Below are 12,799 nucleotides of genomic sequence, written 5' to 3' on the forward strand. Positions count from 1 at the left end.
AGTAGGTGTATAAGTGTTGGTCAGGGCGTGGCAGAAGAAGTTGGGTTTTCTTTGTTCTGTCTAGGTTGGGTGTTTCTATGTAGAGGTAATTGGGGTGGACTTCCAATTGAAGGCAGCTGTGTGGTGTTGCCTTTGATTGGAAGTCCTATATTAGTTGGGTGTGTTTGTCTGTGTGTTTGTGGGGAATTGTGTTTTGCACTGCGTTTTTTTAAGCCTGCAAACTGTTGTTGCTGCTGCTGTCGTGGGTTTTTTTGTTTTCCGGTGGATGCTTTACTCCTTTTGTTGGGGAAATAAAATATGGATATCCACACTTCCGCTGCGCCTTGGTCCTCCTTCACCGACGACAATCGTGACAGAAGTCACAGTGTGTGCACGGAGGGACATGTCAAAATGCTGAATATTGGCACATTCGCAAGTCTTTATTCATATACAAAATCTGATGTATTTAGTTCTCCATGTTGTCTATATTAAAGGGCACTTCATTAAATATAAAAGGCTTTTAAAATTCAATATTGATGCCCAATTTCTACTTAAAATATCAAAGTGGACGGAAAAGGCACTCATTTCTTGGAATTACCCATCTATCAATAGATTTGCTGATGAGTTATAAACTAAGGTCAAAGTGTATGTTTATGGGCATAGGTCAGTCTTAATTTGTATACAATTAACGTTCATTTGTTTTCAATAGTAAAACGTGTCTGATAAATAACTCTGATTGACTGTGCATGTGACCATGTGGGTGTGTGTTTATGCGTCAGTGTTTGTGTAAGTGTGCACGTGAGCAGACACACACACACACACACACACACACACACACACACACACACACATACCTCCAGTCATGTCTGATAAGAAGTTTTATGATTCCATGGTATTGGAAAACTTTTGCTTGTAATTACAGTAAGCTGTAGCTGCCATTCAAGCCATTAACACTGACCCCCCACGACCTTGGATCTTACAGGTCACTAATATGTGAAATGTTATTTACCATTTCCCCATGTTACATTCATTGTGAAATGACAAGATTGACTTCTAATCAAAACAACTTTTAACAGTAGTTCATTTCTTTTCAATGGAATAATAACTGAGCAGGAGAGAACATGCCTATCTACCTAGCTTAGTCTGTCTGGTAAAAGTCAAGTTGACTGATCAGGAAGTTTGTGGTTCAGCATGGAGACAGGAGATTTGTACCATATTACAGAAACACTCATCATCAGCAGCTCCATTTTAGAACTGTTTAATGTGTAATGAAACAAATAGTAAATCACAGCTTTAATGTCATTCTGCATCCAATGCATTGCTGTTTAAAACGACCACTTCAAATATAACTCATGCATCAATGGAATGAACTCTTAAAACAAATACTACATTTTATTTTCAACAAAAACAGATTGAAAGATGGTAGAGTTAATCAAAAGAAGACAAGGCAGGAACTAATTAATGCTCACACACACACACACACACACACACACACACACACACACACACACACACACACACACCCTTTGCATATTTAGCCTTTTCTTCTACAATTAGGCAATTGACCTACACTACATTTGCTAGAGTGAAATAATTTGCATACAAAATTTGAGTGATGTCCCTCAACTATGTTGATCAGCAATGACTTTAAGACACTTTTACATTTTACTGTCAGTCAAAGAGACAAGTAAGTGGACATTATGACAGATCGATGTAAGAAAGCATAGTTGTCAGAGTTTTGTAAAGGAGAAAGAAACCAAAACACTATACTGTATCATGTGTCTATAATACAGCTGTTGCCAGTGGATCAATATAAATATTCACATTTCAATGTCTTTTAAATCCAGAGAGGATGATCTAGGCATAAAACAGATGGGTAGTGCCACATACAACAAGGCATTTGTTGGCATAATGTCTTTAAAATTGGATACTCAACAGTAAAAGGTCCAATGCAGCCATTTTTATCTCAATATCAAAGAATTTCTAGGTAACAATTAAGTACCTTACTGTGATTGTTTTTAGTTAAAATGGTCAAAAAGAAACAAAAATAGCTTCTTAGCAAAGAGCAATTTCTCAAGCTAAAATTTTGCTGGGACTGTCTGGGAGTGGTCTGAGTGAGGAGGGGAAACCTGAAAATTAGCTGTTATTGGCAGAGGTTTGGAACTCTCTTTCTTATTGGTGTATTAACAAATTTAGTGTCTGGTGATGTCACCAGGCAGGCCAAAACTCCACCCCACCCAAACAGGCAAACTAAAAACTAAAAGGGCATTATCATACTTTTCACAATGTCACTGTTTTATTCCAACCTCAGTGTGGAAATGTATCCAAAACACAGGTAAATCTCGTTTTTGACTGCACTGGGCATTTAAAATAACTCTGCATACATGTAGAACTACATTATTTCATTTATTTTCACAATTAGTCTTTAATTTAAATGTTTCATTACAAATAAGGGAAACGCCTATAACACCACATCATAAATTACTACAGTTCTTCAGAAAAGGCTAATGTTATTTTCTGCAGAGCTAGATGAGTCTATCAAATTGATGCCTTCTCATTGGGTTAAAGGGGACAACTAGTGGATGGAGTCATGTTATTCATCAGAGTCATGTGGTTGGGCAGTCTCAGATTGGTTAGAATCATGTTGCTCCTCCTCTAGGGTGGCGACGGCGTTAGTCTGACTGCTCACATCCAACTCTTTCAAAATGGCGTCCTCCTCCCCCTTCCCCTCTATTTCCTCTTCCCGCTCCATATCCTCCCCTCCTCCCCCCATTTGTCCAGTGAGATCTACGGTCCACTCCTCCCCTGTAGTTCTCTTAGGCTGGGTTGGGCCTGCTCCATTATAGAAGAGCTGGTCCTGGTCCGTGGGGTGTTGGTTGTGATTCTCTCTGTGGTTGTGGTCCTGGCTCAGATGTTGGTTGTGGTTTTGGTGGATCTCACTGTAGTGCTGTCTATGGTTCTGGTGAGTGTAGCTGTGGTGCTGGGTGTGGAAGAAGCTGAGGATGGTGTGTTTGGGCAGGCCCAGCTGCGCTGACAGGGTGTGGACAGCCTCCTCGTCAGGGTTCAGACCAACGTCCTCGATGAAGCTCTGCAGGATCCCCTGCGCTTCCCGGGACACCCGAAACCCCTCGCCATCACTCCCACCATCGCCCTCGCCGTTAGTCTGTCTGCCCCCCGCCCACCGTCCCTCTGCCCCTTTCTTGTCATTGTTACACACCCCCCTAACCCTGCCCTGGCCCCAACCCCTACAGCCCCTGCCAGTAATGTCCTCGTCCCTCCCATCACCCTGACTACTCCCCCACCAGGTCCTCAGTTGCCCCCTACCCCCCTCAGTCTCGGCCGGTGATGCTGTGGATGGTTGTCGTGGTGGCAGGCGAGGCTCCGCCTGGGGCTGCAAGGGCAGCTGGGACAGAGCGGTCAGTGTTCGTTGATGGTGTTGTTGTTGCAATGGGGAGTGGCGTTGGAGCTGGTGGAGACAGATGGATGTTAAGTTACAAACAAACCAATGGGAGCTGATGATATACACATTTGAGTGTGCATATATGCATGTACATTTACACTGTAGAATTGTGTTTGTGTTGTGTGCGTGTGTGTGTGCTTCCATGCATGTACGTGTGTATGTAGGCTATCCAGAGTAGACTGACCAGTGTGTTGTTGTTGACTAGCTGTGTGAGTCTGTCTGTACAGTGTTGTTGCAGAGTGTTGCTCTCCTGTTCATAGATGGCGTCTCGTTCCATCTGGGCCAGACTCAGGAAGCGCCGGATCATACACAGGTTCTCCCACAGGGTTCGGTTCTCCGGGGACGGATCCTCCTTCCAGCGCAGCAGCTCACACAGCCAGCCCTGCAGAACAAACACACAGAACCCACATCAGAATCCGGTCAGAGAACCCATAGAATAGAAATACAAACCTTCCCAGAACCCATTCAAGTAAGATACTAAAATATACTATCTTTTGTAGATATTGAAACACAGCTTCTGTTTTTATGACCAGAAAACAACATTGTTATTGATGTTTTATATAAAATAACTACAGTTCAAACTACTAGTCAACATCAAGCAGAACACTTCTCTCTCTCAGGAGCCAGAGGAGAGGAGGAGGCAGAGAGGGAGAAGAGGAGGCAGAGAGGGAGAAGAGGAGGCAGAGAGGGAGAGGAGGAGGCAGAGAGGGAGAGGAGGAGGCAGCGAGGGAGAGGAGGAGGCAGCGAGGGAGAGGAGGAGGCAGCGAGGGAGAGGAAGAGGCAGCGAGGGAGCGGAGGGGGCAGCGAGGGAGCGGAGGGGGCAGCGAGGGAGCGGAGGGGGCAGCGAGGGAGAGGAGGGGGCAGCGAGGGAGAGGAGGAAGCAGCGAGGGAGAGGAGGGGATAGCGAGGGAAAGGAGGGGATAACGAGGGAGAGGAGGAGGCAGCGAGGGAGAGGAGGGGATAGCGAGGGAGAGGAGGCAGCGAGGGAGAGGAGGAGGCAGCGAGGGAGAGGAGGGGATAACGAGGGAGAGGAGGAGGCAGCGAGGGAGAGGAGGGGATAGCGAGGGAGAGGAGGCAGCGAGGGAGAGGAGGGGATGGCAAGGGAGAGGAGGGGATAGCGAGGGAGAGGAGGGGATAGCGAGAGAGAGGAGGAGGCAGCAAGGGAGAGGAGGGGATAACGAGGGAGAGGAGGAGGCAGCGAGGGAGAGGAGGGGATAACGAGGGAGAGGAGGAGGCAGCGAGGGAGAGGAGGGGATAACGAGGGAGAGGAGGAGGCAGCGAGGGAGAGGAGGGGATAACGAGGGAGAGGAGGAGGCAGCGAGGGAGAGGAGGGGACAGCGAGGGAGAGGAGGGGGCAGCGAGGGAGAGGAGGAGGCAGCGAGGGAGAGGAGGAGGCAGCGAGGGAGAGGAGGAGGCAGCGAGGGAGCGGAGGGGGCAGCGAGGGAGCGGAGGGGGCAGTGAGGGAGAGGAGGGGGCAGCGAGGGAGAGGAGGGGGCAGCGAGGGAGAGGAGGACACAGCGAGGGAGAGGAGGGGATAGCAAGGGAGAGGAGGGGATAGCGAGGGAGAGGAGGGGATAGCGAGAGAGAGGAGGAGGCAGCGAGGGAGAGGAGGGGATAATGAGGGAGAGGAGGAGGCAGCGAGGGAGAGGAGGGGATAACGAGGGAGAGGAGGAGGCAGCGAGGGAGAGGAGGGGATAACGAGGGAGAGGAGGAGGCAGCGAGGGAGAGGAGGGGACAGTGAGGGAGAGGAGGGGGCAGCGAGGGAGAGGAGGAGGCAGCGAGGGAGAGGAGGAGGCAGCGAGGGAGAGGAGGAGGCAGCGAGGGAGAGGAGGTGGCAGCGAGGGAGCGGAGGGGGCAGCGAGGGAGCGGAGGGGGCAGTGAGGGAGAGGAGGGTACAGCGAGGGAGAGGAGGGGGCAGCGAGGGAGAGGAGGGGATAACGAGGGAGAGGAGGAGGCAGCGAGGGAGAGGAGGGGATAGCGAGGGAGAGGAAGAGGCAGCGAGGGAGAGGAGGGGATAGCGAGAGAGAGGAGGAGGCAGCGAGGGAGAGGAGGGGATAATGAGGGAGAGTAGGAGGCAGCGAGGGAGAGGAGGGGATAACGAGGGAGAGGAGGAGGCAGCGAGGGAGAGGAGGGGATAGCGAGGGAGAGGAGGAGGCAGCAAGGGAGAGGAGGGGATAGCGAGGGAGAGGAGGAGGCAGCGAGGGAGAGGAGGGGATAGCGAGGGAGAGGAGGGGATAGCGAGGGAGAGGAGGAGGCAGCAAGGGAGAGGAGGGGATAGCGAGGGAGAGGAGGAGGCAGCGAGGGAGAGGAGGGGATAGCGAGGGAGAGGAGGGGATAGCGAGGGAGAGGAGGCAGCGCGGGAAAGCAGCGACAGTACCAAGCTCTTGTCCTCTACACAATTACTGTGGCACACACACACCTGGCCGTAGCCCAGCAATACCACACAAAGCCATGCAGATGCAGTGAGAAGATACAATAAAGAGCTCCAACATGGTGCTGCCTGCCAAACAACCCTACAATAACGTGAGCTCCAACATGGTGCTGCCTGCCAAACAGCCCTACAATAACGTGAGCTCCAACATGGTGCTGCCTGCCAAACAGCCCTACAATAACGTGAGCTCCAACATGGTGTTGCCTGCCAAACAGGCAAGACGTGAAGCAAGAAAGAGAGTGAAAGAAAGGCAGAGAGAGAAAGACAGAAATCACTCCATTCTACAGAGGGAAATTATCCCAAAACAAAAGGCAATAATAAGCTTATGGTTCTGCCTGGAAAACTAGCACAATGGAAGCACCAGTGTGTCTGTGTTGGCACGCATTTGGTGTGTGTTCAAGTGTGTGTGTGTGTGTTTGTGTATAAGTGTGTGCGCATGTGTGTGACATGTGCGTGTTTATGTGTGTGTAAAGTGGTGATTTATAGAACAATAACGGTCTGATGTAGTGATCAGAGACTACAGATGCTAGTGGATCCTTTCCTACACAACCGGTTACTGCCCAACGTGGCTCTGTGTAAAGATGTTTTCACAAATTCATACATCACATACCAAATCTCATATTATAGGGACTTGCGGAAATGTGTGTGTGTGTTACACACTTACTAATATCAGTCTGTAATAAACGTTTTCTTCTGTTTCAGTCCAAGATTAGCATTGTTTCCATAGGCATCCCTCAGTCAGTGAGTACCATACTCTCTTTCGTGTGTGTGTGTGTGTGTGTGTGTGTGTGTGTGTGTGTGTGTGTGTGTGTGTGTGTGTGTGTGCGTACACATGCTTGTGTGTGTTGTGTGTGCGTGTCTGTGTGTACCTGACTCTTGGATGCGGCCATCTTGGCAAACATGGCCTGAGAAACCTTGGCTCTCTTCATCTCCTGTTGGATCTCCTCATAGATAGAACTGTTGATGTTAAGAACACATCCCTCGTTCTTTACCCCTCTGTTTAGAACACATCCCTCGTTCTTCACCCCTCTGTTTAGAACACATCCCTCGCTCTTCACCCCTCTGTTTAGAACACATCCCTCGTTCTTCACCCCTCTGTTTAGAACACATCCCTCGTTCTTCACCCCTCTGTCTAGAACACATCCCTCGTTCTTCACCCCTCTGTTTAGAACACATCCCTCGCTCTTCACCCCTCTGTTTACTACTGCTACTGGAGACAGCCTCACCTGCAGAGGGGAGAGAGGGGGATGAGGGGAGAGAGGGGAGAGAGGGGAGAGACGGGAGAGAGGGGAGAGAGGGGAGAGAGGCGTTGATGTGGTTACTAAAACAGCTGTATCGTTTGATTAGTAAAGATATTTCTGTTCTGATTTCAGTTCGATTAGCAGAGATGTTGCCATTGTCACTTTGGCTATAAAGCATTTACAATTTGAGAGAGAGAGAGAGAGAGCTTACTTTAGGAAATACAATGGAAACCTGGGAGTGAGAGAGAGAGAGAGAGAGAGAGAGAGAGAGAGAGAGAGAGAGAGAGAGAGAGAGAGAGAGAGAGAGAGAGAGAGAGAGAGAGAGAGAGAGAGAGAGAGAGAGAGAGAGAGAGAGAGAGAGAGAGAGAGAGAGAGAGAGAGAGAGAGAGAGAGAGAGAGAGAGAGAGAGAGAGAGAGAGAGAGAGAGAGAGAGAGAGAGAGAGAGCTTACTTTAGGAAATACAATGGAAACCTGGGAGTGCCGATCTTCAGCCTTAACAAAGTTTCCCTCTTCCTTTCTGGTCTGAAACATCAGAGGAATACATCTTAGACTATCATGAACAAGATATAACTTCAACCCACACACACACGCACACACACACACACTCCACCTCGCTCTGTCTGTCTGTCTGACCTGTGTGTGGCATGGTGGGGTAGTGTTGTTGGGTGAATGGTTGATAATGGTCGACGTGGTCAGACTCCTCTCTCTCTCCTCCTGGTAGATACGGTCGCGGTCACCTTCCGGTATCTGTAGGAAACTCTGCATGGACCGCAGGTTGACCAGGAGAGACTGAGACGCGCTCTTAGGATCCTCCTCCTTACGCAGGATCTCAGACAGCAAGCCCTGGCACACAGGATAGAAAGACACATGAAGACAAGATATACACCATAGAAATAGAATCAGCTGCTACACTGGACATGCAACGTTTGTCGGCATGAGCAGAGCAGGAATTTGCGTGACGACTCAAACTGAATTGTTCCGCAGCTCTGTCGTTCGCTACATACTTCAGTTTGAGACTGCCATCATTGAAGTCATTTGTGGTGACGAGGGGCACTGTACAAACCAAAGCCCTCAGCGATTGGTTCAATCAGAGTATCAAAGCAAATGACAAATTTTCTCCATGCCGCTTTGCCCACGTGTGTTCTGGCTCTGGCCCAACCCACCAGTTTCTGTGACCAATCAGGCGTTCTAGGATGGATTTCCATTCTAGAAATCGTTGGGAGGTACTCAGATCCAAACTCATTGTGGAGAATAAACTAATGTCCATGGGCGTGTTGTAGATTTTGGCCGGAGCAAGGAGTTTGTGTAGCCAGGCAAAGCATGAATGACTTTATCAACCAGGGTGGGGGCTCCTGGGCAAGAGAAAGATGAAGACCCCTGATTTAAATGAATGAGAGTGTGTCACACTTGGCAAGTTACGCTTCCAGGGTAGCAGCCCTGTAATGTTGACCAGGCCAAGAGAAACTTATAGACAATGTTTGATAAAGATAAATTATTAACACCATCAAACAAAACCCTAATGGAAAGTTTTGTGCAGGTTAGCGTTTTGGTCATGAATGTTGTTCTGGAGGCAGCTCTGTAGAGTGGTCAATAGCTGGCACAGCCACAATGTCATAAAGTCTGATTTTAAACCTAACCCTAACCTTAACTCTAACCTTAACCACACTGCTAACCCTAATGTCTAACTCTAACATTAAAAAAGCGAAAAAATGTCAACCTGCAAGTTTCATACTAAAACTGGCTGAAGGCCATTAGTCTAGACTAGGAAAACCTCTGAACATAGAGACTCACACCCACCCAGAAAGCAGACGTCCTCACAGGTAGTTGTTCCCTTCACAGTGCTAGAGTAAACATAGCAGATACCAACTCCAGACACCTTCTAAAGCACTGCTATTAAACACATTCGTCCCTTATTAAGTTATTATCTGTCAGCTCCTGCTCGTACAGCAGTCACTCACTCTTCCATACAATGGGGCTCTAATAGGGGGTTGCTCTATCCTCCCTCCCGCCCGCCCAAAATATATGTCATTTTGTTAGGACTATACCCTTCTAATGTAGACCCCCCTCACTCCTCACACACACACACCCTAGCTATTAAGCCTTCACACTCCAATAGGGTCTTTACACTCCAAGCCAAGCCCCGTCCACTCTACTCCTTGGCACCTTGCCCAGGTGAGACATTCCTTCCTCTGCCCCACTCCCTTTTACCTGTTCACAGACCCCAGTTGTCACAGCGACAGAGAAATACAGGGCAGGTGGCTATAATGGCAGTCTGTGATCATTATAATGACACCCATGATGATGCTGGTGATAATGACGGTAATAGTAACAGTGGGCTAGGTCTCTCTAGAAGCCATTAATGTGAGTGCCTTCTAACAGCAGGAGCAGACAGGATAGACAGAGGGAGGGAGGGAGGGAGGGAGGGAGGGAGGGAGGGAGGGATGAAATGGGGAAAGGAAAAAGATTTAAATTAAATGAGAAAAACAAGGGATAGACCTGTCACATGGAGACTTCATGAAGTTGGATACAGAGAAAGGGTGAAAATACATATAGGAAATATAAAAAGAAAGGAAGCTAGTAAGTGATGGACAGAGAAAAGAAGATATAGAGAGATGGACAGAGAGTGATAGAGAGATGAGAGAGAAAGCATAATGGAGGGATGGAGAGACTGTGGAAGTGTGATTTGAGAGGGAGAGGTAGAGAATCTAGGGAAGTGTGATTAGAGATGTAAAGACTCTCTGGGGAAGCGTCATTCGAGAGGGAGAGGTAGGGACTCTGGGGAAGTGTGATTAGAGATGTAAAGACTCTCTGGGGAAGTGTCATTCGAGAGGGAGAGGTAGGGACTCTGGGGAAGTGTGATTAGAGATGGAGAGGTAGAGAATCTCAGGAAGTGTGATTAGAGAGGTAAAGACTCTCTGGGGAAGTGTGATTAAAGAGGGAGAGGTAGGGACTCTCTGGGGAATCGTGATTAGAGAGGGAGAGGTAAAGACTCTGGGGAATCGTGATTAGAGAGGTAGAGGTAGAGACTCTGTGGAAGTGTGATTAGAGAGGTAGAGGTAGAGACTCTGTGGAAGTGTGATTAGAGAGGGAGAGGTAAAGACTCTGGGGAAGTGTGATTAGAGAGGGAGAGGTAGAGACTCTGTGGAAGTGTGATTAGAGAGGTAGAGGTAGAGACTCTCTGGGGAAGTGTGATTAGAGAGGGAGCGGTAGGGACTCTCTGGGTAAGTGTGATTAGAGAGGGAGAGGTAGAGACTCTCTGGGTAAGTGTGATTAGAGAGGGAGAGGTAAAGACTCTGGGGAAGTGTGATTAGAGAGGTAGAGGTAGAGACTCTGGGGAAGTGAGATTAGAGAGGGAGCGGTAGGGACTCTCTGGGGAATCATGATTAGAGAGGAAGAGGTAGAGACTCTCTGGGTAAGTGTGATTAGATAGGGAGAGGTAGAGACTCTCTGGGAAAGTGTGATTAGAGAGGGAGCGGTAGGGACTCTCTGGGTAAGTGTGATTAGAGAGGGAGAGGTAGAGACTCTCTGGGTAAGTGTGATTAGAGAGGGAGAGGTAGAGACTCTCTGGGGAAGTGTGATTAGAGAGGGAGAGGTAGAGACTCTCTGGGGAAGTGTGATTAGAGAGGGAGAGGTAGAGACTCTCTGAGGGAACGTGACTAGCTGGCCCAGCAGCTGCTTCACCGCTGGCATGAGTTCCTACTGCAGAGAAGAGCTGGCACACACACACAGACAGAGCACACACACACACACATTCACCAGCACACGTATTCACACACACACACACACACACACACACACACACACACACACACACACACACACACACACACACACACACACACACACATTCACCAGCACACGTATTCACACACACACACACACACACACACACACACACACACACACACACACACACACACACACACACACACACACACACACACACACACACACACACACACACACACAGAACAGACAATGCGGCAAAGGCCATGCCAAGAGCTAATCACCATGCACAAGCGCACACACTCAATCCGATAACACCAGCACACAGTTTACACACATCATAACACTCTGTCCTTCACCAACCCCACCCCCTAATTAATCCCTAACCCTTAGTTTACAGCACAGTCCCATACATACAGTACCCCTATCTCCCTGTCTGTCTCCTACCTGGGTCCTGTTGAAGGCCACACGGGCAAATACAGCCTGGGAGATGCCTGCTCTCTTCAGCTCCTCTCTCACCCACTGGTAGATCTCACATGAGATGTCTGATGGTCCACACACCTGGCTCTGGGACTCAGACCCGGGTCTTGGTGGTCCAGCCTGGGGCTGGGGGTCGAGGCCCTTGGCTAGGGCCAGGGAGGGGGGAGGCCTCACAACAGGGGGGTGGTTGAGGAACTGGTGGGGGGAGGTGGAGACAGATACAGACAGGCTTTGCTGGGCTAGCATATGGCTGACTGCATACTGCTGGTTGAGGAACTGGGCCATGACTATCTGTTGGGGGCTGACTAGCTGGGGGCTGAGGGGGGCGGTCACCAGCCCCGGGGGGCAGAAACTTGGGGCCAGACAACTACGCCCAGAAATGTGGGTGGCACCCCCGTGAGGGAAGGGGAGGGGCGAGGAGTAGACCTGCTCGGCTGTGCTGCCTGGGAATGGTTGTTTGGTTGATGGGTGGGTGGAGCTCGGTTGAGATTGGTCAGAGAAGCTGTCAATCTCTGAAGTGAGGAAGAGAATAGTGGAGAGAGGGATGAAGGAAGAGAGACGGAAATGAGAGGGGGAGTAAATATCAATAGTCAAAGCTGCTATTTGCTAACAATAGCATTGAGGATCAATATAAGTGAACTACCCCTTCAAGCCCCCCCTGTAGTCTTACCCATGATGCCTTTGGTATTCATGAAGTGCTTATACCAACGGCCAAACTCGTGGCACTTGGAGGCCGATACATTTGCATAGTAGGTGCTGTTAACAATGGAGGAGATCATACTCTGAGAGAGAGGGACAAAAGACACAAAGAAAATAGAAGATGGAGTCGTAACAGTGGCAGGGAAAAGCATTATGAATACTAAACCACAGCAGATCAATGCAACATATAGAACTATTAAATAGAATGCATGTTATATACTGTACATACGCTAGCCTGAGGCCCAGTCTATTAAATAGAATGCATGTTATATACTGTACATACGCTAGCCTGAGGCCCAGTCTATTAAATAGAATGCATGTTATATACTGTACATACGCTAGCCTGAGGCCCAGTCTAATAAATAGAATGCATGTTATATACTGTACATACGCTAGCCTGAGGCCCAGTCTATTAAATAGAATGCATGTTATATACTGTACATACGCTAGCCTGAGGCCCAGTCTATTAAATAGAATGCATGTTATATACTGTACATACGCTAGCCTGAGGCCCAGTCTAATAAATATAATGCATGTTATATACTGTACATACGCTAGCCTGAGGCCCAGTCTATTAAATAGAATGCATGTTATATACTGTACATACGCTAGCCTGAGGCCCAGTCTATTAAATAGAATGCATGTTATATACTGTACATACGCTAGCCTGAGGCCCAGTTTATTAAATAGAATGCATGTTATATACTGTACATACGCTAGCCTGAGGCCCAGTCTATTAAATAGAATGCATGTTATATACTGTACATACGCTAGCCTGAGGCC

General features: G+C 48.6%; 1 protein-coding gene across 1 annotated transcript; it reads right to left on the bottom strand.

The window, feature by feature from the left end:
• Positions 1-2,260: 2,260 nt before the first annotated feature.
• On the bottom strand, positions 2,261-12,168 carry LOC115173241 (DNA-binding protein SATB1-like). The gene is made up of 7 exons (XM_029731156.1): positions 11,988-12,168; positions 11,285-11,829; positions 7,745-7,954; positions 7,562-7,633; positions 6,740-7,096; positions 3,624-3,821; positions 2,261-3,445 (listed from the first exon to the last, which is right to left on the bottom strand). Exons 1-7 carry the CDS (start codon positions 12,166-12,168, stop codon positions 2,573-2,575), a joined length of 2,436 nt encoding a protein of 811 aa, XP_029587016.1. The 3' UTR covers positions 2,261-2,572.
• Positions 12,169-12,799: the final 631 nt, after the last annotated feature.

This window comes from Salmo trutta, chromosome 34 (genome assembly GCF_901001165.1).
Source record: "Salmo trutta chromosome 34, fSalTru1.1, whole genome shotgun sequence".
NCBI classification, from domain to species: Eukaryota; Metazoa; Chordata; class Actinopteri; order Salmoniformes; family Salmonidae; genus Salmo; species Salmo trutta.

Excerpts from the sequence above, each read along its gene's own strand:
- LOC115173241 (XM_029731156.1), bottom strand. The coding sequence starts at position 12,168 with ATGCTTTTCCCTGCCACTGTTACGACTCCATCTTCTATTTTCTTTGTG. Across the intron at positions 11,830-11,987 it reads GAATACCAAAGGCATCATGG|AGATTGACAGCTTCTCTGAC; the intron begins GTAAGACTACAG and ends TCCTCACTTCAG. Across the intron at positions 3,822-6,739 it reads TGGCCGCATCCAAGAGTCAG|GGCTGGCTGTGTGAGCTGCT; the intron begins GTACACACAGAC and ends TTTGTTCTGCAG.